Source organism: Mobula birostris, chromosome 17, assembly GCF_030028105.1.
Source record: "Mobula birostris isolate sMobBir1 chromosome 17, sMobBir1.hap1, whole genome shotgun sequence".
NCBI classification, from domain to species: domain Eukaryota; kingdom Metazoa; phylum Chordata; class Chondrichthyes; order Myliobatiformes; family Myliobatidae; genus Mobula; species Mobula birostris.
In genome coordinates, this window is record NC_092386.1 from 22,962,040 (window position 1) to 22,986,402 (window position 24,363).

General features: G+C 42.3%; 2 protein-coding genes across 2 annotated transcripts in view; one reads left to right on the plus strand and one right to left on the minus strand.

Moving 5' to 3' along the window:
• Positions 1-5,727, minus strand: part of tmem232 (transmembrane protein 232) — a 92,850-nt gene extending 87,123 nt beyond the window's left edge. Inside the window, exon 1 of the mRNA XM_072281379.1 lies at positions 5,114-5,727. The gene's annotated coding sequence lies outside the window, so the exon portion shown is untranslated. The remainder of the gene's footprint in view (positions 1-5,113) is intronic.
• The window catches only part of slc25a46 (solute carrier family 25 member 46), a 55,380-nt gene continuing 36,443 nt past the window's right edge, over positions 5,427-24,363 (plus strand). The window contains exons 1-3 of the mRNA XM_072281381.1: positions 5,427-5,733; positions 20,646-20,688; positions 21,574-21,631. Of these exons, the coding sequence (XP_072137482.1) occupies positions 5,484-5,733; positions 20,646-20,688; positions 21,574-21,631 (351 nt within the window). The 5' untranslated portion in view covers positions 5,427-5,483. The remainder of the gene's footprint in view (positions 5,734-20,645; positions 20,689-21,573; positions 21,632-24,363) is intronic.

Consider the following 24,363-nt stretch of genomic DNA (forward strand, 5'->3'; position numbering starts at 1 on the left):
AGGGGATAACTACACACACTTGCCCATCCGTTGAGAAGTTCCCATAACCAATGATCTTATTTAAGGGCTCTTCATCCTATTATCTCATGTTCTTGTTATTTATTGCTACTTATTTATATTTGCATGTGCAGAGTTTGTTGTCTTCTGCACTCTGGTTGATCTTTCATTGATCCTGTAATTGTTACTATTCTATAGATTTGCTGAGTATGCCCACAAGAAAATGAAGCTCTCAGGGTTTTATATGGTCACAGATATGTACTTTGATAATGAAATTCACTTAGAACTTCAGAACTTTAGACAAGAATAAATGCAGAGCATTACTGTGTTTTCTGGTAGACATCATTATATAAATATTGGCAATTTTCTTTTCACTATTTTCGCTAATTTTTCCAAGTTTGATTTTTGACGCACCTAACAAACACACAAGTGCTAAGCGACTCCAACCATTTTTCATTTGGTCATAACCCACTTATCAAACACCTACCCAGAACGTCTTTGGACTGTGGGAGGAAACCAGAGCACCCGGAGAAAACCCACACATTCCATGGGGAGGACCTACACTACTGTGGTACCTGTGACTTCAGCATTGCCATGATCAGTACCCCTCTGCTTTAGGAAAGATTCTTACAATCCACTCGTTGTACACCATTCATGTTTCTTCTCCACTCCACTGGAAAACAAACCCAAGCTATTGCAGTCTCTCATAACTGAAACTCTTCATTCCAGAGAACTTTATGAATTTCCCTTGCACCTTCTCCATTACAAATCCTTTCCCTAGTGTGGTGACCAACACTATACATGATACTTCAGCTGTAAACTAAACAACATTTTATAAAGTTGCACATAATGTCATTGCTTTTATGTTTCCTGTCCCAGTTAATAAAAACCAGGAAGTGCATCATTTATTGGGATTAAATTCCATCTGCCATTGCTTACTCTATTTTATGTGCGGCTTCAGAGCTGTGTGTCAGACATGGCTATAAAAAGCACTGGGGCCCGGCAGAGGACTGTATTGGCTCCCTTCCTGTTTACCCTGTACACCTCAGACTTTAGATACAACACTTAATCATGTCATCTGTATAAATTCTCAGATGGCTCAGCAATAGTTGGATGTATAAAGGGTGAATGAGAAGATGAATACAGCGTCCTGGTGGAGGACTTTGGACTTTGAATCATCTGCAGCTCAACATTAGTAAGACAAAGAAGATGGTGATATACTTTAGGAAGACTAAGCATGCATTGCTCCCTGCTACTATTGATGGTGAGGATGTGGATGTGGTGAGGACCTACAAGTACCTAGGGGTGCACCTGAAAGACAGACTTGAGTAGAGCACCAACACAGAGGCTGTGTACAAGTAGAGCCAGAGTCACCTCTACTTCCTGAAGAGACTGAGATCCTTTGGAGTATGCAGGCCTCTCCTTCACATGCTCTACCAGTTTGTTGTCGCCAGTACAATCTTCCATGCGGTGGAATGCTGGGGCAATGGCATCAACACTGGTGATGCCAACAGGCTCAATAAACTGATTAGAAAAGCTGGCTGTGTTATAGGAGTCAAACTAGACACACTGGAGGCTGTCTAAACCAAAGGACTCCACGGAAAATCCTGGCAATTCTGGACAATGTTTCCTATTCTCTACATGCCACCTTGGCTAAACAGAGGAGCACTTTTAGTAATAGACTAAGACATCTGTGCTGTTCCAAAGAGCACCATATGAGGTCATGCTTACCCTCAGCCATTAGGCTCTATAATGAGTAGAAAAAAAATAAGTCTAACAGGAGAAGAGTGACCCCCTCCTGTTAGACTTATTTTTTTTCTACTTCTCTTCTAATATTTATACCTGTGCACTTGTAATACTACTGTGACACTATAATTTCCTTTGGGATCAATGAAGTATCTATCTATCTATCTTAACTAATTAACGCTGTACTGTAGGACATACCTATGCTTCTCACTATCAACATCAGCAATTTTTATGTCATCTGCAAAACAACATTGTGCTTCTGACTGCAAGATAGCACTGGCGATACACAGTGATGTCTTCTGGCAGCTCACAAAACATGAATATACTTCTTCTGAATTACTATCTCTGCAACCTGCAGCCTATAATTTCCCTTTAAGAAATGTACTTTTGAACCATTTGCATCAACTAGCGATTTCATGATCTTCTGAAGGACTCAGAGGACCTGACTCTCTGGAAAGCAGGTACGGCACCTTTATGCAGATGAAGGTACATCACCAACAGCCAAAAGAGAGGTTGGTGAGCAGGACTTCGCCAGACTGAAATGGTGGGGTGTAAGTCTTCCTCTACCCTGTATCTTGTTAATAAATGTATAGTCATTGGACAACAAGATTAAGGGGCAAGGTTGCTGTATTGGAGTGAAATGAGGAATTGCTGCATAAGTATTTCACGGAGACATGGCTCACTCAAGACGTGCGAGACAAGGTGGCCAGCCCAAGGGGCTCTTGATCTATCAGTTAGATTGGTCTGCAGAACATTTAGGGAGGCAAGAGGTGGGGGTCTATGTTTCATGATAAACTCTTTGTGGCCCATGGAGACAGCAGTCTTGATGCACTCTTGTTCTCCCAACCTGGAACATCGGATGATTAAATGCCACTTGTTCTAGTTACTGAGTGAGCTTTCCTCCGTGATCCTGATCACAATTTACATACCGCCATGTTAGGCAAGCACTCGATGTACTGAGTACTGCAATCAGCAAACAAGAAATAGTCTACACTAATGCCTTGCAAATCATTGTCAGGGACTTCAATTAGGCTTGCTTCAAGAAATCTCTGCCCAATTATTATCAACACATCACCTGCAGCACCAGGGATCCCAACGCACTTGACCACTGCTACACTACAATTAGGAATGTTTACTATTCCATCCCAAGACTGCATTTCCGGAAATCTGATCATCTAGCTGTCATCATCCTACCTACATACAAGCAGGGGCTAAAGAGTAAGGCTCCAGAGGTCAGGATAACAAAGAGGTGGTGGAATGGGCCATGTTCAAGGACTTAACAGAGAATCTGAATGAATATGCCACGGTTATCACAGACTTTATAAAGTCAGTCATGGAAAAGTGTATCCCCACAAAATCATTCAAGACTGTTCCCCAACCAGAAGCCCTGGATGAACCAAGAGAACCACAATCTTCTGAAGGCCAGTGATGTTCAGGTCTGGCAAGAAAGCAAAATACCAGAGGTCCAGGTACGGAAAGCCATCTCACATGCAAAGTTGAAGTTCCAGACCAAACTGCAATCGCAGAAGGATCCTCAACATCTGTGGCAGGGCTTGGATGCATTTGCATCCTACAAAGTAAAACCAAGCAAAATGTGTGACAACAAGCTTTCACTTCCAGATGAGCTCATGCCTTTTATGCTCTCTTTGACCGTCAAAACATGGAGGCGCCTTCATGAACTCCCACAGCCCCAACGACCTTGTGATTTCAGTCTCTGAAACTGATGTGAAAGTATACTTCAGGATAGTGAACTTACTGAAAGTACCCAGCCTAGATGGGTACAGGGTACCTGGCCGAGTACCAAAGACCTGTGCTGATCAACCAGCTGGAGTGTTCACTGATACCTTTACCCTCTCGATTCTGCAATCTGAGGTATGTACCCAGCTGCTTCATGCAGTCTTCAATTATACCGATGCTCATGAAGAACGTGGTAATCTGTCTCAATGACTATCATCCAGTCACACTGACATCCACTGTAGGGAAGTCATTTGAGAGGTTGGTGATGAAACTCGTGCCTTAGAAGCAACTTGGATCCATGCCGATTTGCGTATTGTCACAACAGGTCAACAGTAGATGCCATTTCATTGGCTCTTCACTCCACCCTGTAACATCTGATGGATACATCAGGAAGCTCGTCATTGACTACAACTCTGCATTCAATACTATCATCCCCTCAAAACTAATCAATAGGTTCCAAGACATAAGCCACAACACTTCTTTGTGTAACTAGGCTCTCGATTCCCTCACTTGCAAACCCAGTCAGTTTGAATTGACAACATCTCCTCCACAATCACCATCAGCAGAGGTGCACAAGGCTGTGTGCTTAGCCACTTGCTCTACCCTCTTTACACTTATGACTGTGTGGCTGAGCACTGCTCCAATGCCATATTTAACTTTTCTAATGATACCACTGTTTTTGGCTGAATCAAAGATGGTGATAAATCAGCATATAGAAGGGAGATTGAAAATCTGGCTGAATGGTGCCACAACAACTTCTCACTCAATGTCAGCAGGACCAAAGAGCAGAGGAGGGAATTGGCGGTCCCTGAGCCAGTCCTCATCAAGGGATCAGAGGTAGATAAAGTCAGCAACTTTAAATTCCTCAGATTCGTGAAGATTTAGCATGTCACCCAAAACTTTGACAAACTTCTGTAGTTGTGCAGTGGAGAGTATACTGACTAGTTGCATCACAGCCTGGTATGGAAACACTAATCGCCCTGAATGGAAAAGCCTACAAAGGTAGTCTACCACAGGTAAAGCACTCCCCACCATCAAGTGCATCTACAAGGAGTGCTGTCGCAGGGAAGGACCCCACCATCTAGGCCATGCTCTCTTCTCGCTGGTGCCCTCAGGAAGAGGTACAGGAACCTCAGAATCCACACCATCATGTTCATTAACAGTTATTGACCCTTAACCATTAGGCTCTTGAAATTGGAGGGGATAACTCCACTCAACTTCACCTACCCCAACACTGTTCCAACAACCCCTAGACTCACTTTCAAGGACTCTTCATTTCATGCTCTCCATTTATTTATTATTATTATTATTATATTATTCAGTTTATTTCTTTTAGTATTTGCACAGTTTGTTGTATTTTGCACATTGGTTGTTTGTCCATCCAGTGTGTGATCTTTCATTGATTCTACTGTGTTTCTTTGTATTTACTATGAATCCCCGCAAAAAAGAATCTCAGGGTAGCACATGACGACATATATATATATACTTAATAATATTTATTTTAATAAATTTAGTTTGAACTTTTGACATATCCTATATGTCAAACAGCATGGGGCTACAGTACCAATCCCTGTAGCACACTATTGATCACAGTCTATCAATCATAAAAACAATTATGCACCATCACCCTCACCCTGATCCAAACCGATCTTGAATCCTATTCGACAACCTGCTCTTGAACCAATGAGTTCCAGCCTTTTGGACCAGTATCCAATGAAGAACCTTATCAAAGATCCATGTACACCTGATCAACGGCACAATATCGTGGTAAGCACCCAATTTCCAAAGCAATTATCAGTAAACATATGTGCATCGAATATTATTATAATTTTGAGCCAGCCTGTTCCTACAGCTTGGATGGGTAGAGCTTTCCCACTTGCAGCTCCAGCAGATGGACAGCATTCTCCAGAATTCCCGGCTTGTTTCCGGTTGAGGTCATTTCCTGTTACTGGGGGCGTAGCTCATCCGTCCGCCGACGCTCGCCTTTCTTCCTTTCCGTTTCGATGTATCCGCGGCGGCCGCAAGATTTTAAGGAGGGACTGAGCGGCCGAGGTTGTGAGGATGTGCCGGCGGTGGGAGGATACGCGACCTCGTTAAGGTCTTGGGACACCAGTGACGCTTGGCCGATGGAGAACAGGTTCCGGGCACCAGCGGCTGGGCCTTGGGGAGAGAGAGCAGCGGCGGCGGCGACAACCCCGGCGCCAGCCAGCACTGCGGGGGCGACTGCCCCAGAGAGCGCGGCGGGATCCTCTGGCGAGTATTTAACATAAAAGTAAACCGGCCGCTTGGTTTCGAGGCAGCGTGGGCCGAGTCTGTGTAGCCGGATCTATCTGCCGATCGCGCAGTTCGGCTCATGCCCCTGAGGCTGGCTGGCTGTCAGTTCCGTCTCTGGCAGAGGGGAACTGGACCGGAGTCTGGATCTACTGGCATCTAGCTAATTATTTTACTTCCCAGTGACTTCTAGAGTCTAAACTGGCCTCCTCAACAGCAAATTTGTTAACCCAAAACAGATTCCTATTTGTTTTTAGAAGCAACCCTGTTGGTTACCATTTAATGCTACTTTTAATGATTTGTTATTAGGCACACCAGGACTAAAGTCATTTCGCTTTTCCTACACTTGCAATAACATTTTAGAAATTTTTGGCATCCTCCAATAATTTTGATTGTCATCGAACCAGGCAGATTTCACCATCTGTGACCTCACTGAAAAGGCCCTCGTCAATATAAAAATTTCCAATTTAGCGTGTAGCATTCCTCGTCATGTTTTCACTGTGTACAGTTATTGACATGGTTGATCATGCAGCTCTCTTTCACTTTTGTTTTGAAAAGCAGGAGTATTTCCTGCAATGACATTGCATTCTGCTTTGCATAGTACTTCCAGCCCTCAAACCTGTTCTGGAAAAAGACTGCAATAAAGGTTCAGCAGTTTGATTCCTGGGTTGAAGGATTTGTCATTTTAGGAATGCTTAAGCAGACAGAAGACTGAGATTATCTCATTAAAGCATACAAAATTCTTACTGGCTTTAGGAAACAAAATATTGGAATGTTGTTACTTCTGCTGCAGTGTTAGGAGCCAGTGTAAAATAAGGGCCCTATCATTCAGGGCTCAGATGAGAAGAAACTTCTTCACCTGGAGAGTTGAGTATTTGGAATTTGTAGTAAATTTATTATCAAAGTACATGTATGTCACCATAAACAACCCTGTGATTCATTTTCTTGTGGACATTTACAGTAAATACAAGAAGCACAATAGAATCAATGACCACCTCAACCAATGTGCAAAAGAGGACAGACTGTGTAAATACAAAAATAAATAAGTAGTAAATATCAAGAACCTGTGATGAAGAGTACTTGAAAGTGATTCCATAGGTTGTGGGAACAGTTTCGTGATGGGGGCAAGTGAAGTTATCCCCTCCAGTTCAAGAGCCTGATGGTGGGGTGGCTCTTTCCAATTGGCTCCAGAGGTCCAAGTCAATAACCCTTTATGTACAAGGGTTCCCAGTGTTTCTGAATTTCAGTACCTTTCAATTTTCATAAACACGAGGTTCTGTAGATGCTGGAAATCTTGAGCAACACACGCAAACTGCTGGAGGAACACAGCAGGTCAGGCCTCATTTGTGGTGTGGAATTAACAGTTGATGTTTCAGGCTGAGGCCTTTCATTAGGTCCTGTTGAAGGATCCCAGCCTGAAATGTGAAGTATTTATTCTTCTCCATTGATGTTTTAATTAATAAACATGCCACCTTTTGTAGTTATTCTTCAAAGTGGATGATCCATAAACCACATCTTTCACATTCACTTAAACTGTCCATGTTCCTGTGAATCTTTTATTGTCCTCACAACCCCATAATCATGTAACTTAATACCATCAGCGAACTTAATTCATCAATTATATGTGAAAAGAGGGGATAGGAAAGGTGAAAAACAGGAAGAAAGCAAAACTAGGTGGACAGAAGTGTGTATGATAAGAGAGCACCAGGGTTGTAAATCACCTTAAATTAGAAAACTCAATCTTCATACCATTGGTTGCAAGTTACTCAACTGGAATTTAAGATTTGTTTTTCCAATTTGTGTTTGTCATAACCACAGTAATGGAGAAGGTCAAAGACACGTCAGTCCTTGATTATCTGAAGGGTAATTAAAATGACATATATACAGAAGCTCAAGATCACTTGCAGACAGAGTACAGGTGCTCTGCAAAACGGTGGGACTCTGTGTCGTCCAACTAATCACAGCCTACGACCCCAAAATGACCAGTTATTCCTGCTCTCTGCCGGTTAACCAATCATCCATCCAGGCCAAGCATAGACTAGGCCACTGTTTTGCAGAGCACCTGTATTCTGTCTGCAAGTGATCTTGAGCTTCTGTATATATGTCATTTTAATTATCCTTCAGATAATCAAGGACTGACGTGTCTTTGACCTTCTCCATTACTGTGGTTATGACGAACACAAATTGGAAGAACAAATCTTAAATTCCAGTTGAGTAATGCAACCAATGGTATGAAGATTGAGTTTTCTAATTTAAGGTGATTTACAACCCTGGTGCTCTCTTATCATGCACACTTCTGTCCACCTAGTTTTTCTTTCTCCCTGCTTTTCACCTTTCCTATCCCCTCTTTCCTCCCAACCTTGTTCCATTTGCCCATCATCTCCATCTAGCTCCACCTATCACCTAATGTCTATCCCACCACCCTACCCACAATCTCATACTGCAAAAAAAAACCTCAGCAAGCTTTCTTGTTCCCTGTCAGTCTTAATGTTCTGTCTCGACCAAAACATGAATCTACACCTTTACATCAGATCTGAACCTGCTGAGTTTTCCGGCCTTTTTTTGTTCCATCCAGGCCAGTTTATTACTCTGAAAAATGTGTGTGCTCTAATTCTACTTAATAATTTCATGTGTGACACCTTACTGGATGCACTTTAAAAGAACAAAGACACTATCATTTTGTTTGCCCTTTCATATTTTGCAATTTATGACCTTGAAAACTAACAGAATTATCAAACAACTAGACAACGGGGTGACCCGTTGGGGCACCCTTTGAGAGAAAGGTAGTGCAGTCTGATGTGACCAGAATGAACATTAAATTTTCCTGAATGCTATTGCTATCTCTTTGATTTGGAAATTAAAGAAGAAAAACTCAGCTTATTAAAGAAGAAAGACGCATAGCAAGACAAATATGTGACCAGAATGAACATTAAATATCCATGAAGTAAATTTGAAGGAATCAGGCTTGCTGGGTCGGGTCTGGAATTAAATGTCCGATGTAATGATAGATTTGGCCTTGAATAATCACAGAAGGATTCCATTGATTCCTTTGGCACCAAAGAATGTCATTTGGAAGAGGCAACTGTATTGTCTGATGTCCTTCCTGAACTCGTTTGCAACAGGTTCAGCATTGCTGCACAAATTGAGGAGTTCATTAGGTAGAGGCTGCAAATTGCCTATCCTGACCTTTCCCTTCATACAGCAGAAATGTGTGGTTTCTCCAGTGAATAGGAAGGCACGACAGTGAGGGCATACTCTCGTCATCGAACCAACATCAGCAGAAATGTGACGGCATGGGAGCCGTGCATTTTGCCTTGCTCTTTCTGTCAAGGTATTGTCGTCGAAAGCAGCCATTGTCTTCAGCAACTCTCGCAATAATTACTCTGTGCCGCATATTCTCGAGTTGATCTTTCCTTTTCTCTTCTGTCTCTTCCTCTTTCCTCCTTCTCTGCTGGTTTTTGTCATTCTGGACACACGCAGCCCTTACGTCCTTCGTCTCTTCATCTCTTCTACCATTTGTTCTTTCTCTCTGATCTTGGAGTCGTGCGGCCCTGGCCTGATTGGATTCTTGTTCTCTCCTCCGTCTGTGCCTATTGTTGTCATTTTGGAGACGTGCATGCCTGTCCTCCTCTGTCTTGTCTTCTCTCATCTTTTTTGTCCTGACTCTTTGATCCTGGAGTCGTGCGGCCCTGGCCTCATCCAATTGTTGTTCTCTCCCTCTCCTTGCCGCTTCCTGACAACGTTTGGCATCATCTCTTGACCGTAATGTCCCCCTTCTCTTTCCACGCGGCATAATTAGGCTATCCATATATCTTTACCCTAATGCTTGATAGAAGATAGGAAGCAGTAACACTAGAGCCTCCAAGCTGCTGAGACTGGCCGTGCACATGTGTCGGGCTGTGGCGCCGCAGTCTCCATGGAAGGTTGAAGCGGCTCTGTGAGCATCGTGAGGCGTGGCTGAGGCTGGCCGTGCGCATGCGTGGGGCTGTGGCGTCCCAATTTCCATGATGGCCGATTGGGTCTCGGGTGAAAGGCAGCCTGTTGATTCTTGGCGAATGAGCAATTTTATACAAATATATAACCCTGAACTTTGCCTGCATTCTGTAAGTTAGCACATTTTAATTCGATTTAGCCAAAAAAAATGCCGCTATAATGCACCGTTTGCGCTAATTGGAGGTCAGACAGACAGAGCGTGAAGGTTTTAGTAGTATATAGATATTTCACTCTCAATTATTATTAGTATTTTCTAAGTGCCCTATTACTACTACTTTAATAAAGGATTGCTGCTTTTTCCCACTACTGTGTTGCTGCCTGTTACACCACTGATATTTAGGGCAGCAATGAACGTCCTCCATCTCTGGTGGTGTTCAAGGCTTCCTTCATCATGTCAGTAGCTTCCTGTCAATTTTCACTACTGTCATTCATTCAAGTCCCAGGTGGAGACTCAGAAATACCGTTGCACTCAGATGTAGAAGGATTCGTCTTTGCTGTATCTGTAACAATCTTATTTTACCAGTCAAGGTTGTTAGCCCCGAGCTGAACCTCCCACCGAACCTGGAGGACCAGTTGACACTCTTTAGTCTGGCCTCTACCCTTTTACCCGTCTGGCATGGGTCACCCTACCAAGAACAAAGCATAAAGCGCTGATTGCGGCCAATGTAGCTCTCCAGGTCATTGAGGCACGCAAGCCTCCAATCCACAACAAGGCTGTGGTCCTTTTGGAGGTTTCCACGACTGATGTTAGTCTTACTGGTTCAGTTCTCTTTCTACCTTACATAGGGGCCAACTGCTTCAAATGGTATGTCAGCAAGTTTCACTAGACTTCCGGCAATCTTCTGGCACCAGTTGCTATTAGTGTTTGTGCCCCAGAGTTGAAATGAATTGAATTGTCTTTATTACATCCTTGACATACATGAGTAAAAATCTTTATGTTACGTCTCCCGTCTAAATGTGCAATGTTCGGTCATAGTGATTTATAATAAATAGGACAGTCAGTGTAACATAGAATGCACTCAAATAGCGTGAGTTAATCAGCCTGATGGCCTGGTGGAAGAAGCTGTCCTGGAGCCTGCTGGTCCTGGCTTTTATGCTGTGGTACTGTTTCCTGGATGGTAGCAGCTGAAATAGATTGTAGTTGGGGGTGATTCTGGTCCCCAATGATCCTGCGAGCCCTTTTTACACACCTGTCTTTGTAAATGTCCTGAATCATGGGAAGTTCACAACTACTGGGCTGTCGGCACCACTCTCTGCAGAGTCCTGCTATTACGGGAGGTACAGTTCCCATACCAGGCAGTAATGCAGCCAGTCAGGATGCTCGCAATTGTGCCCCTGTAGAAAGTTCTCAAGATTTGGGGGCCCATACCAAAGTTCCTCAACTGTCTGAGGTGAAAGAGGTGCTGTTGTGCCATTTTCACCACACACCACACAGAGAGGACCTGTATGGCACAGAATCCTGTGTTACGCTGCTGTTGAGGATGAAAACTACTTTATCTATTTCCAGACCTTCTTGGCAAAATTGTAGATACTTGGTATTATTGGATGGAGTCGATCTGTGTTAGAACTTTTCTTTGATCACATCCTTCCTGTAGCACAATGAACAAGTCTTGTCTGGAGTGAGCTGTACTTGAAGCAGTAAGTGAGAGAGCAGGAGCCAACAGGAAAAAAAAGTTGTGTCATTAGGATTGAGTTTTATTTGAATCAATAAAAAGAAGCAAGTTGTAAGTAGAGGAGCCAGTGTGGGAGCGGCCATTGTTGGAGTGGGCCAAGGTTAGAGTGGTCAGTCTTTGGCTCAGTAGGTTTAGGTGAGATCAGGTAGAGGCTCTAAGTAAGTTTCTAGTAAGTTTTCCTATTAGTACATAGTGCAGTGTTAATGGTAGGAGACCTCTAGTCTCCCTGATTACTACATCTGCACAAAGTGCATCTAGCTGCAGCTCCTTGGAGACCATGTTAAGAAACTGGAGCTGCAGCTGGAAGACATTCGGCTCATTCAAGAGAATGAGGAGGTGATAGATAAGAGCTACAGGGAGGTAGGCACCATAAGTTGCAGGAGGCAGATACCTTGGTAACTGTCAGGAAAGAGAAAGGGAATAGGCAGCCCGTGCAGTGTACCCCTGTGGCCATTCCCTTCAATAATAACTATAATGTTTTAGATTTAGATACTGTTGGAAGAGACAACCTACCGGGGAAGCCACAGCAATTGAGTCGCTGGCACTGAGTCTGCAGACTAAAGGAAATTATAGGCCAGTTAGGCTGACTTCAGTGATTGGGAAGATGTTGGATTCCATTATTCAGGGCACTTGGGGGGAAATGATAAAATAGGCCAAAGTCACCATAGTTTCATTAAGGGGAAATCTTGCCTGACAAAACTGTTGGAGTTTTTTGAGGAAATAATGGGTAGGATAGACTAGAGAGTGTCAGTGGATGTTGTTTACTTTGATTTTCACAAGGCCTTTAATAAAGTGCCACGCATGAGGCTGCTTAACAAGATAAGAGCCTATGGTATTACAGGAAACTTACTAGTATGGATAGAAGATTAGCTGATTGGCAGAAGCCAGAGTGGGAATAAAGGGGGCTTTTTCTTGTTGGCTGCCGGTGACTAGTGGTGTTTAGTAGGTGTCAGTGTTGGGACTGCTTCTTTTCACATGATAGGTCAATGATTTGGATGAAGGAATTGATGGCTTTGTGGCCAAGTTTGCAAACGATATGAAAGGTAGAAGGGCAAGTTGTGTAGAAGAAGCAGGGAGTCTGCAGGAGTTAGACAGATTAGGAGAATGGGCAAAGAAGTGGCAGATGGAATATAGTATGGGGAAGTGTATGGTCATGTACTTTGATAGAGGAATAAAGGTGTAGACTATTTTCTAAATGGGAAGTAAATTTAAAAAAAACAGAGGTACAATGAGACATGGGAGTCCTTGTACAGGATTCCCTAAAGGTTAACTTGCAAGTTGTGTCAGTAGTAAGGAAGGCAAATTCAATGTTAGCATTAATTTTGAGAGGACTAGAATAAAAGAGCAAGGATGCAATGGTGAGGCTTTTTATGGGATTGATCAGACAGTACTTGGAGTATTGTGAGCAGTTCTGGGCCCTTTATCGAGGAAAAAAATGCTGGCATTGGAGAGGGGATTCATGAATGATTCTGGGAATGTAAGCATTAATGTACTATATGAGGAGCATTTGATGGCTCTGGGCCTGTACTAGCTGGAGTTTAGAAGAACAAGAAGGATTCATTGAAACTTATCAAGTATTGATAAACCTAGATAGTCGATGTGGAGAGAGACTAGGACCAGAGGGCATAGTCTTAGACTAGAGGAACCTCCGTTTAGAACAGAGATGAGAAAGAATTTCTTTAGCCAGAGATTGGTGAATCTTTGGAATTCATTACCACAGACAGCTGTTGGAGACCAAGTCACTGAGTATATTTAAAGAGGGAGTTGATAGGTTCTTGATTAGTAAGGGCATTACAGGTTACAAGGAGAAGGCAGGAGAATGGGGATTGAGTGGGATAATAAACCAGCCATCTTGGAATTGCAGAGCAGACTTGAAGGGCCACATGGCCTAATTCTACTCCTATGTCTTATGGTCTTGTATAATTTTGTCTGCATTACCCTCCCCACATGCATTAACTGAGCAAGTTAATTCCGTGTGCTGTTTTTGTGCCCACTTGACTGGTCTATTGCTGTCATTCTGAAGCAGGCAATGATGCATCTTGTGATTGTTGTCAATGGTCTAAGTTCCTAACAAGATTGTGTCCATTGATGTAATTGCTCAGACTTTGTTGTATTTTTTAAAGTTCATAGGTCGGGGGGAGTCAGAGGTCAGGGGTAATGAATGAAGAGTCTGAGCAGGAGTCTGAGACCAGATCAAAGCGCTCCGCAGTAGAATGTCCGTGATCCTGGAAGTCATATCAGCAACTGATTAGGAGATTAGCCTTCCCCACATTGGACACCATGCTGGGTTGTAGTTCTGTACAGACTAGCTAGTCCTTCAACTATTTTTTACTAAAATAATTTGAACACTTACTTGCTTTGATCTTTTCTTCCTCTGCTCTATGTCCTATTCAGCCCTGGTGTAAAGGAGAGGAACTGGGGTGGGGGGGGCGGAGGGGAGTGCATCTGGTTTCTCTCTCTACTACATGTACTGGTTGTTAGGGTAATTGGCCACTCTAAATAGTGGGAAGGTGAGTGATAGATTCTCAGGGAGCTGATGGGAAGGGCAGAATAAATGGAAACGCAAGTAGACTAGTAGGATCTGACTGGCCTGCTTCTGTTCTATAGGATTCCATATATGATCTTGTGAATTACGAACCCAAAGAGAAGCTGGTCTGTTATATTAAAAAAATGTAAAAGAATTACAAAGCTTCAAATGATATTTAGCTGTGGATTTAAAAATAATAGTTTAATGTGATTAATGAAGACAATTCTTGCTAGGATTCTAGATTTCAATGCAGTGAGAGGTGAGAGTGAAAAAAAAGTACTAGATTTTAACAGGCAGTTTTTTTAAGAAAGACTACCGACTATAATACAGGTAAAACAGAGGAGGAAATAAAATCTCACTGAATGGGCAATGGAGATAATAGAGGAATTAGCAGTTAGAATTCGACCCTGCAGAAGGACATGAAAGCACTTAATTGGATTCCAACTTTTAAGGCATAGTATTGTTGAAGCCAGTGGTGGAAATAAAAGGAAACTGGACATTTTGAAGTTAAGAAATAGTTGAGGACAATATTGTGATGGAAAAGAAAAAAAGGTAAAATGAAAATTGTTGGCTGTTACTCAGACCGTGTTTCAAAGGGATTGCATAGAATGTGCTGTATTTAAGCTTTTATGTTTGCTTGTTTGATTTCTTGGTAGTTCCTATATTGAATTTTTTTTTTGATTTTGTTCTTCTGCGCAATGGGAATTGAGCTCTGATAGTTCTTAGTTAGTTCAGCTATTCACTTGAAAAGATTTTAACCACTAAGGAAATATCATCTGCAACAAGATGACAGTTGTGTATCAAGAGTTATTAGGTCATTAACGTTGAAAAGTTGACATTTGTAGAGGGCAGTTCTGGGAACTGTCAAGGCTCTGGAAAAGCCAGCCAGTCATAGGAAAGTTCAGTGGGTGACTATGTGATTATTAATATGTTTGTCACTACTAGTGGATGCATTTGGATAAGTTAATGACTATGCTTCATGATTCATGCACATGTAAGAAATGCTTATCAAAATCTATGCTGGTGATTATGGATTGAACCCTCTTATTGGATTGTATGGGCCAGGATTACTATGGAGGTGTATAAAAATAAGAAAAGCCTAGCTATCATGAATATAAAGAACCTATTTCGCTTAGTAGATAGATCAAAATTAAAGATTCAAAAAACTTTATTGTCATTCTAACCGTACATCAGCTCTGCAGGGCAGAATGGGACAGCGTTTCCCAGGAGCAGTGCAATCATAACATAACAAACGCAACACTAAATAATAAACATAACAATAAATAGTAAAACACAACAGCCACATGTCAGTTAAAATCAAGTTATAAGTGTCCAGTGCAAGTTAAAAGTGTCCAAAGCAGAGTCAGGTAGAGCAGCTATTTAGCAGTCTGACTGCCTGTGGGAGGAAGCTGTTTAGTAGCCTTATGGTTTTAGTTTTGATGCTCCTGTAACGTTTGCCTGATGGCAGAAGAACAGACAGTTCATGGAGAGGGTGTGAGGGGTCTTTAATGATGTACCGTGTCTTCTGGAGGCATCGACTCTGAAAGAGGTCTTGAACAGAAGGTAGGGAGACCCCAATAACCTTCTCTGCTCCCCTAACCACCCTCTGCAAGGCTTTTTTGTCGACAGCACTGCAGCTGGAGTACCAGGTTGTGATGCAAAAAGTCAGCACACTCTCAACCACGCCTCTGTAGAATGTAGTTAAGATGTTAGTGGAGAGTGATGCTTGTTTAAGCTTCCCCAGAAAGTGCAATCTCTGCTGGGCCCGTTTCACAATCCTAGTGGTGTTCCTGGACCAGGTGAGATTGTCCGAGATCTGCACCCCAAGGAACTTGATGTTTTCCACTCTCTCCACTGTGGAGCCGCTGATGCTGAGGGATGTGTGCTCAGGCTGAGACTGTCTGAAATCGACGATCATCTCCTTGGTTTTGGTGACATTAAGCATCAAGTTGTTATCCCTGCACCAGCTCTCTAGGTGTTTGACCACCTCCCTGTACATAGTTTCATTTTTGCTGATGAGCCCCACCACTGTGATATCATCTGCAAATTTAATGATCAGGTTCTCCTTGAATCTGGCTGCACAGTCACGTGTTAGCAGTGTAAACAGCAGTGGGCTAAGCACACAGCCTTGTGGGGATCCAGTGCTCAGTGTGATGGAATCAGAGATGTTCCTGCCAACAGGGACTGACTGTGGTCTCTCGGTCAAGAAATCCAGAATCCAGTGACACATGACAGTGCTAAGGCCAAGCAGCGACAGTTTCTCCACTAGTCTCTGCGGGATGATGGTATTGAACGCTGAACTGAAATCAATGTACAGGATTCTGGCATAAGTGTCTTTGTTGTCCAAGTGAGAGAGAACTGTGTGCAGTGTGGTGGATATTGCGTCCTCCGTAGAGCGATTTGGGCGATAAGCAAACTGCAGAGGATCCAGTGATGAGGGGAGGCTGGCTGTGATATGAGGCTTGACAAGCCGTTCAAAACATTTCATCACTATGGGGGTCAGGGCAATGGGACGGTAATCATTTGGACAGGCTACAACTGATTTCTTTGCTACAGGGATGATTGTGGAGGTTTTGAAGTATCTGGGGACAATAGCTTGACTAAGGGAGATGTTGAAAATGTCTGTCAGGACATCTGCTAATACATCAGCATATCCTTTGAGCACACGTCCAGGGATGTTGTTGGGACCTCCCGCTTTTCGTGGGTTGACCCTGGCAAGGGTCCTCCGTGTTTGCTCTGGATCAATGAATGGAGCCAGCTGATCAGATAGCAAAAAGGGACTGGCTCTCCCCCTTGCTGTAGTGTTTGATGCTTCGAAGCAGGCAAAGAAATTTTTAAGCCAGTCTGGTAGAGAGATGTCGCTGTCATCAGTTTTCTGCCTGATCTTGTAGTCTGTCAGAGCTTTAATTCCCTGCCACATCTGTCTGGTGTCACCTGTGTCACAGAAGTGTCCATGTATTTTGCCCGCGTAGGCCCTTTTCACTTTCCTGATCCCTAGTGAAAGTGCAGACCTGGCTGAGCGAAGCGCACTCCTGTCCCCCGATCTGTAGGCTGTGTCACGGGCCTTCAGTAGTGAACGCACCTCTGTTGTCATCCATGGCTTTTACAACCACATGCGGTGAAGGTTTTCATCACAGTGACATCCTCTGTGCATTTGGCTATGTAGCTGATTACTGCCTCCGCATACTCCTCAATGTCTGTATGGTCGTCACAGGAGGCTGCTGTTTTGAATATGTCCCAGTCTGTGTGCAAAAAACAGTCTTGTAGTGCTGAGGCTGCTCCTTTTGGCCAGACCCTTATCTCTCTTTTCTCTGCTCTCACATGTTTAAGCAGTGGTTTATATGCTGGTGTTAACATGACAGATATGTGGTCAGAGTGGCCAAGATGGGGGCGGGGGGCTGCTTTGTATGTCTGTGTTGTGTTAGTATAAACCAAGTCCAAAGACATAGATTAACAGCAAAGACAAAGACATAGACATAAATTAACAGCAATTGGTAGAAGAATTAAAGGAGCGAAGAGACTTTTTATTCCTGTAAGGACACTCGGATTCGATAACTCTTGAAATTGATTATTATAACTCCTGAAACTCCTTGCTGTCTGAAGTAATGATAGAAATGTGTATTTTTCTTATATGCTGGGAAGATGTAGATGGTGTTTACCTGACATCTCGCTGCTTTTCAAACTAGTTAAATATGTATTTAAAGGAGCATGACCTACAGGGTTATATGCTAGGTGCTGGTTGGCGAAATTAGCTTTTTATCAGCTGCTTTAGATACGATGGGTAGAAAGGTGTCTTCTGTAGGAAATTCTCCAAAATGAGTAGTCCACCTCCTTATTGTCTATTTGTTTTGTATACTGGAAAAAACTATTTATTTTACGATGTCTATAGTGTTTACTTAGCAGCTCACAGCTTCAAGCATGAATGATCTTTTAATCATATTTTTTCATAAGATAAAGGATCAGATCCAATTATTCCTGTCTCCAGGACATGCAGTAGTAAGTGGACAAGCACAGCAAAATAACTTAAGCCTAGTTTATTATTATAAAATAGATGGGGAGAATAAACCGCACAAAATATAATGTAGCAAATCACAAAGATTTCTGGTCTCACAATTCCTGGTCACCACTCAGTTGTTGTCAGCGGAACTACGATTCCAACTCTTGAAACCGTCCCTTGTCTCCAGGCACTGAGTGTGATTCTGGTCCAGGTGAAATTCCAATAAACCCTGGTAAGGCACTTTCTTAAGTATGAATTTTGCAAGTGCAGTTATCAAGCGACACACAAATCCTTTGTTCTTGTCCGTTAACACAATCTGATTTGTTTCATTCAAACAACACATTGTGTCCATCAATACAGTCTATAAATAATTAGACATTTCAATGATCACTCCTTTTTATCTCATTCCTTAATCTCACAGTGTCCATGACACACAACATTCCTTGGGTTTTCACAGTACATTGATGTTTACAAATGAGCGATAAACCCAAATTTTGAAAGAATCCAGCTATCAGATCACTGACAGACATTCAGACACTACAGACCTCCAGACTCCACATGCTAAAGAGTTCAGAAAAAGTTATGTTGTCACCTGACCTGAAAAATATACAATCATTGCTCTTCAAGTTCTTTATTCTACAGCCATGCACTCTATTTTGCTGACCTATATCATTCCCATTAACCTAATTTCCCTGTCAATTTGTCAGTTCCAGGGCCCCCATCATTCAGGCCAGTTTCCTTCTCACTGCTACCATTGGGCAGGTGGTAGAGGAGCCTTGAGGGCCCACACTACCAAGTTCAGGAACAGTTACAACCATCAGGCTCCTGAACCAGTATGGATAACTTCACTCACCTCAACGCTCAACTAACTCTACAGCCTATATTCCAGGAGTTCTCAAACTGTTTTATGCCATGATTCAATACCATTAAGCAAGGGTCTGCGAACCTCTGGTTGGGAACCCCTGCTATAGACTCACTTTCAAGGACTCTACAACTCCTTTACTTTTTTTATTTATTATTTGCACAATTCATTCTCTTTTGCATATTGGATGTTTGTCAGTCTTCGTTACGTGCAATTTTTGTCAATTCTATTGTATTTCTTTATTTTCTTCTAAATGTCGGCAAGAAAATGAATCTCATGGTGGTATATGGTGATATGTATGTGCTTTGATAACTTTACCTTGACTTTGACAGTATTTATTTTGTTTATTTGCATAATGGTTGCTTGTCAGTCTTTGTTCATGTATAATTTTTTGTAAATTCTATTGCATTTCTTTTTTACTCTGCAAATGCTTTGAACTTTTGATTTTTCCCAGGGTCTTTTCTTTCTGGTGCCACCCCAATTCTCCAACCACCTACACCAGAAATAGTTGACACTATCCAATTAACTTGGCAGTTAACTTGTTTTGTGACTTGGAAAATAGAGTAGCTGGGGAATAAGGAACATGGAGAATGTGCAGATTCCATACAGACAGCACTGGAGGTCAGGATTGAGCTTGGCACTGGTACTGCAAGGCTGCAGCTGTGCCACTCTGTCCTCTTAACTTGCATCATCCTCCAATGCTGGCAAATGTCAAGATTTGTAAAATACTAAGCCAGAAATTGGTGAATAATGGAGAGGTTTAATTGTATCAAGGGTGAAGATAAAGAAAATGAATCTCAAGGTTGTATATGGTGATATATACATATATATATGTGTGTGTGTGTGTACTTGGATAATAAATTTACTTTGAAAGTGAGTACATAGTGTTTTTTGAACACTGTCACCCTGCTAAGATTGTTGAACATTGAATCAGTATTTGTACTGTGAACAATTCTTATTTGATGAACCAAAGTACTGTGGAACCTGCATTTTTTAATAAAAAGCAAAATATTTCATAATTATTTAAATCAGATAATGTATGACAGGAAATTCATGTGGTTATGCATCTTGGTAACCTCATGAAATGTTTTTGGCCTCAAACTTAAAACATTCTTTTCTGTACTGGTTGTGTGTGACCTGTTGGCTATTACCTTTTTTTTTCTTTTTGGTATTGGCAAAAAGTTAACATAATTACATTTCAAAAAGGAGATTTTTGTTTAATTATTTACAGAAAATGAGCACTGTCCCAGTCCCAGTGACTTTTGAGAAGGTGTTATTAAGCCACTCTTTCTAAACCTCTGCAGTTCTGGTGCTTGCACCATGCTGTTGAGTAGGGAGCTGATAATGAAGGAGCAACAAGTTTCTTTTTCAGGTGGAGAAAACATGCAGGTGGTGTTCCTCTGAGGGTTTGAGAGATGCTAGTGATGAAAGTTTAGCAGCTGCAATTATAGTCCGCTGCAACTACAGTGCAGCGCTGGTAGAGGGATAAATGCTTAGAGTGGAAAATTGGGTGATAGTCATCATGAGCATTTATCCTGCTGAGCTGCTTATGTGTTGGAATTTCAATTTTCTGGACAAATGGAGGTTATTCCATCACACTGCTGACTTTTCCCTTATAGATGAGGGGAAGGATCTCAAAAGAAAGGAATTAAGCCACACCTTATAATCCTTCTAAACTGCTTGCATTAATTGCAGCTGTGGTTTTTGATCAATAAAGTCCAAAATTACTGATAATAATTTCATACTGAAATAGAACTAGCTGAGAAAGTGGAAAAGGTGATTGTATTTAACATGAATTTTGAAAAGTCATTTATAGTAACTGTTTATTTTATTTTGTTTCAGATCAGTTAAATAGATTTGCAGGATTTGGCATTGGTCTTGCAAGGTACTATACTTATGCTTTATAGTTTTTCTGGAATTTCAGGTTTACTGCTTAGCAAAGTATCATGTTGCTTCATGTAAAATGACTAAACTTGTTTGAAATTGTTGTGAACATTATTTTTCAAATAAGTTGAACAAAGGAAAACTGATTTATTAGACTGTAACTAATTGGAAAGAGCTACTATGCATTGAACCTGGGAATTGTCATGATGCCAAGGGGAATAAACCATTACAAACCATTTTAGATTTGAATTGTATAAAACATCCTATTTTAGTTCATTTGAATGAAATCAAAGCTACAATCGGGCTTAAGTTACTGATGGGCCAAATCTTGCTGGTGATCTTCCAAAGTTCATTCTCGTCTGCCATATTCTCAATATCCCAGTGAGTGGCGTGGTTTGACAGCAGCAGAGCTTCTTATAAACCTACTGAAGAGACAGTGCACATATATAATCCTGCGAGCTTTGACACCCAGCAAAGACTGCAGATTTAACTCAAATACCTTAAATAAGTTAATAAATTATAAATTGAAAGCAATTTAAATAGTTTTTTTAATTTAGTTTGCCTTTTCCATGGCACTTGGCTCCTGTGTTGAAAGTTATCCACACAGCAATTTCCACCACCTCCCAAGCCGGAGAATCATAGTGAAACTGAGTTCAAATGTGCAGCAATGATAGACTTAGCAATCGGATTCTATCACTCGGAGCAGGACATTTGTCATTTGACTGTACACATGCAGACATCCTTGTCTTCAGTTTGGAATCACCATAATTTCTAATGAGAATCAGGCTGATTTAAATTCTCAATTGTTTTTGGCTGGAAAATTTGTAGATTTAGTGAAATAATTTGTTCTTTGTATTTTTGTCTGATTATCTTTTATCTTTTAAAGTCTCTTTACAGAAAATGTCTTGGCACATCCCTGTATTGTTTTCCGGCGGCAATGTCAGGTATGATGTTTTGTAAAGTTGCCTTGACATACTAGCAAAACTGTATTGATATTAAAGGAAATATAATGGGGCAGTACTTCCTCCCCAGCCTTAGCACTTGTACCAAAAATTACCCAGGTATCCCCAGTGAAGTCTAGTTTTTCCAGAGTTATTTATTGGACTCTTCATGGCATAAGCACAGCTGCCCCATTTAAAGGAATGGGAGAAATAATTGCTGAGCACTTAACAATTACTTCGAAACATAGAAAACCTACAGCACAATACAGGCCCTGCAGTCCACAAAGCTGTGCTGAACATCTCCTTACCTCAGAAATTACCTAAGGTTATCCATTAAAGTTAAAGTCTGTCCCGAGCCTTGTGGCCCATCAGGCCGGTTCTTATGCCGGTTTCTGTGGCCTGAAGCGGCTGAGAGTACGAGACTCTCCCCGGATAGGATGCCAGTCTATCGCGAGGTTAACCCCCAGCATTTGCCGGTACCCATTTTCAGCTGGGTGGACTGGGTCAGTGTGTGGTTAAGTGCCTTGCTCAAAGGCACAACACGCTGCCTTGGCCGAGACTCGAACCCACAACCTTCAGATCGTGAGCCCATCGCCCTAACCAGGCCGACCGGGGGAATGCCATACTAGATCTAGTACTAGGTAATGAACCGGGTCAGGTCACAGATCTCTCAGTGGGTGAGCATCTGGGGGACAGTGACCACCGCTCCCTGGCCTTTATAATTATCATGGAAAAGAATAGAATCAAAGAGGACAGGAAAATTTTTAATTGGGGAAAGGCAAATTATGAGGCTATGAGGCTAGAACTTGCGGGTGTGAATTGGGATGATGGTCTTGCGGGGAAATGTACTATGGACATGTGGTCGATGTTTAGAGATCTCTTGCGGGATGTAAGGGATAAATTTGTCCCGGTGAGGAAGATAAAGAATGGTAGGGTGAAGGAACCATGGGTGACAAGTGAGGTGGAAAATCTAGTCAGGAGGAAGAAGGCAGCATACATGAGGTTTAGGAAGCAAGGATCAGCTGGGTCTATTGAGGAATATAGGGAAGCAAGAAAGGAGCTTAAGAAGGGACTGAGAAGAGCAAGAAGGGGGCATGAGAAGGCCTTGGCGAGTAGGGTAAAGGAAAACCCCAAGGCATTCTTCAATTATGTGAAGAAAAAAGGGATGACAGGAGTGAAGGTAGGACCGATTAGAGATAAAGATAGGAAGATATTCCTGGATGCTGTGGAAGTGAGCGAGGTCCTCAATGAATACTTCTCTTCGGTATTCACCAATGAGAGGGAACTTGATGGTGAGGACAATATGAGTGAGGTTGATGTTCTGGAGCATGTTGATGCTAAGGGAGAGGAGGTGTTGGAGTTGTTAAAATACATTAGGACAGATAAGTCCCTGGGGCCTGACGGAATATTCCCCAGGCTGCTCCACGAGGCGAGAGAAGAGATTGCTGAGCCTTTGGCTAGGATCTTTATGTCCTCGTTGTCTACGGGAATGGTACCGGAGGATTGGAGGGAGGCGAATGTTGTTCCCTTGTTCAATTAAAGTAGTAGGGATAGTCCAGGTGATTATAGACCAGTGAGCCTTATGTCTGTGGTGGGAAATCTGTTGGAAAAGATTCTTAGAGATAGGATCTATAGGCATTTAGAGAATCACGGTCTGATCAGGGACAGTCAGCACGGCTTTGTGAAGGGCAGATCGTGTCTAACAAGCCTGATAGAGTTCTTTGAGGAGTTGACCAGGCATTTAGATGAGGGTAGTGCAGTGGATGTGATCTATATGGATTTTAGTAAGGCATTTGACAAGGTTCCACATCGTAGGCTTATTCAGAAAGTTAGAAGACATGGGATCCAGGGAAGTTTGGCCAGGTGGATTCAGAATTGGCTTGCCTACAGAAGGCAAAGGGTGGTGGTGGAGGGAGTACATTCAGATTGGAGGGTTGTGACTAGTGGTGTCCCATAAGGATCTGTTCTGGGACCTCTACTTTTCGTGATTTTTATTAACGACCTGGATGTGGGGGTAGAAGGGTGGGTTGGCAAGTTTGTAGATGACACAAAGGTTGGTGGTGTTGTAGATAGTGTAGAGGATTGTCAAAGATTGCAGAGAGACATTGATAGGATGCAGAAGTGGGCTGAGAAGTGGCAGATGGAGTTCAACCCGGAGAAGTGTGAGGTGGTACACTTTGGAAGGGCAAACTCCAAGGCAGAGTACAAAGTAAATGGCGGGATACTTGGTAGTATGGAGGAGCAGAGGGATCTCGGGGTACATGTCCACAGATCCCTGAGAGTTGCCTCACAGGTGGATAGGGTAGTTAAGAAAGCTTATGGGGTGTTAGCTTTCATAAGTCGAGGGATAGAGTTTAAGAGTCGCGATGTAATGATGCAGCTCTATAAAACTCTGGTTAGGCAACACTTGGAGTATTGTTTCCAGTTCTGGTCACCTCACTATAGGAAGGATGTGGAAGCATTGGAAAGGGTACAGAGGAGATTTACCAGGATGTTGCCTGGTTTAGAAAGTATGCATTATGATCAGAGATTAAAGGAGCTAGGGCTTTACTCTTTGGAGAGAAGAAGGATGAGAGGAGATATGATAGAGGTGTACAAGATAATAAGAGGAATAGATAGAGTGGATAGTCAGCGCCTCTTCCCCAGGGCACCACTGCTCAATACAAGAGGACATGGCTTTAAGGTAAGGGGTGAGAAGTTCAAGGGGGATATTAAAGGAAGGTTTTTTACTCAGA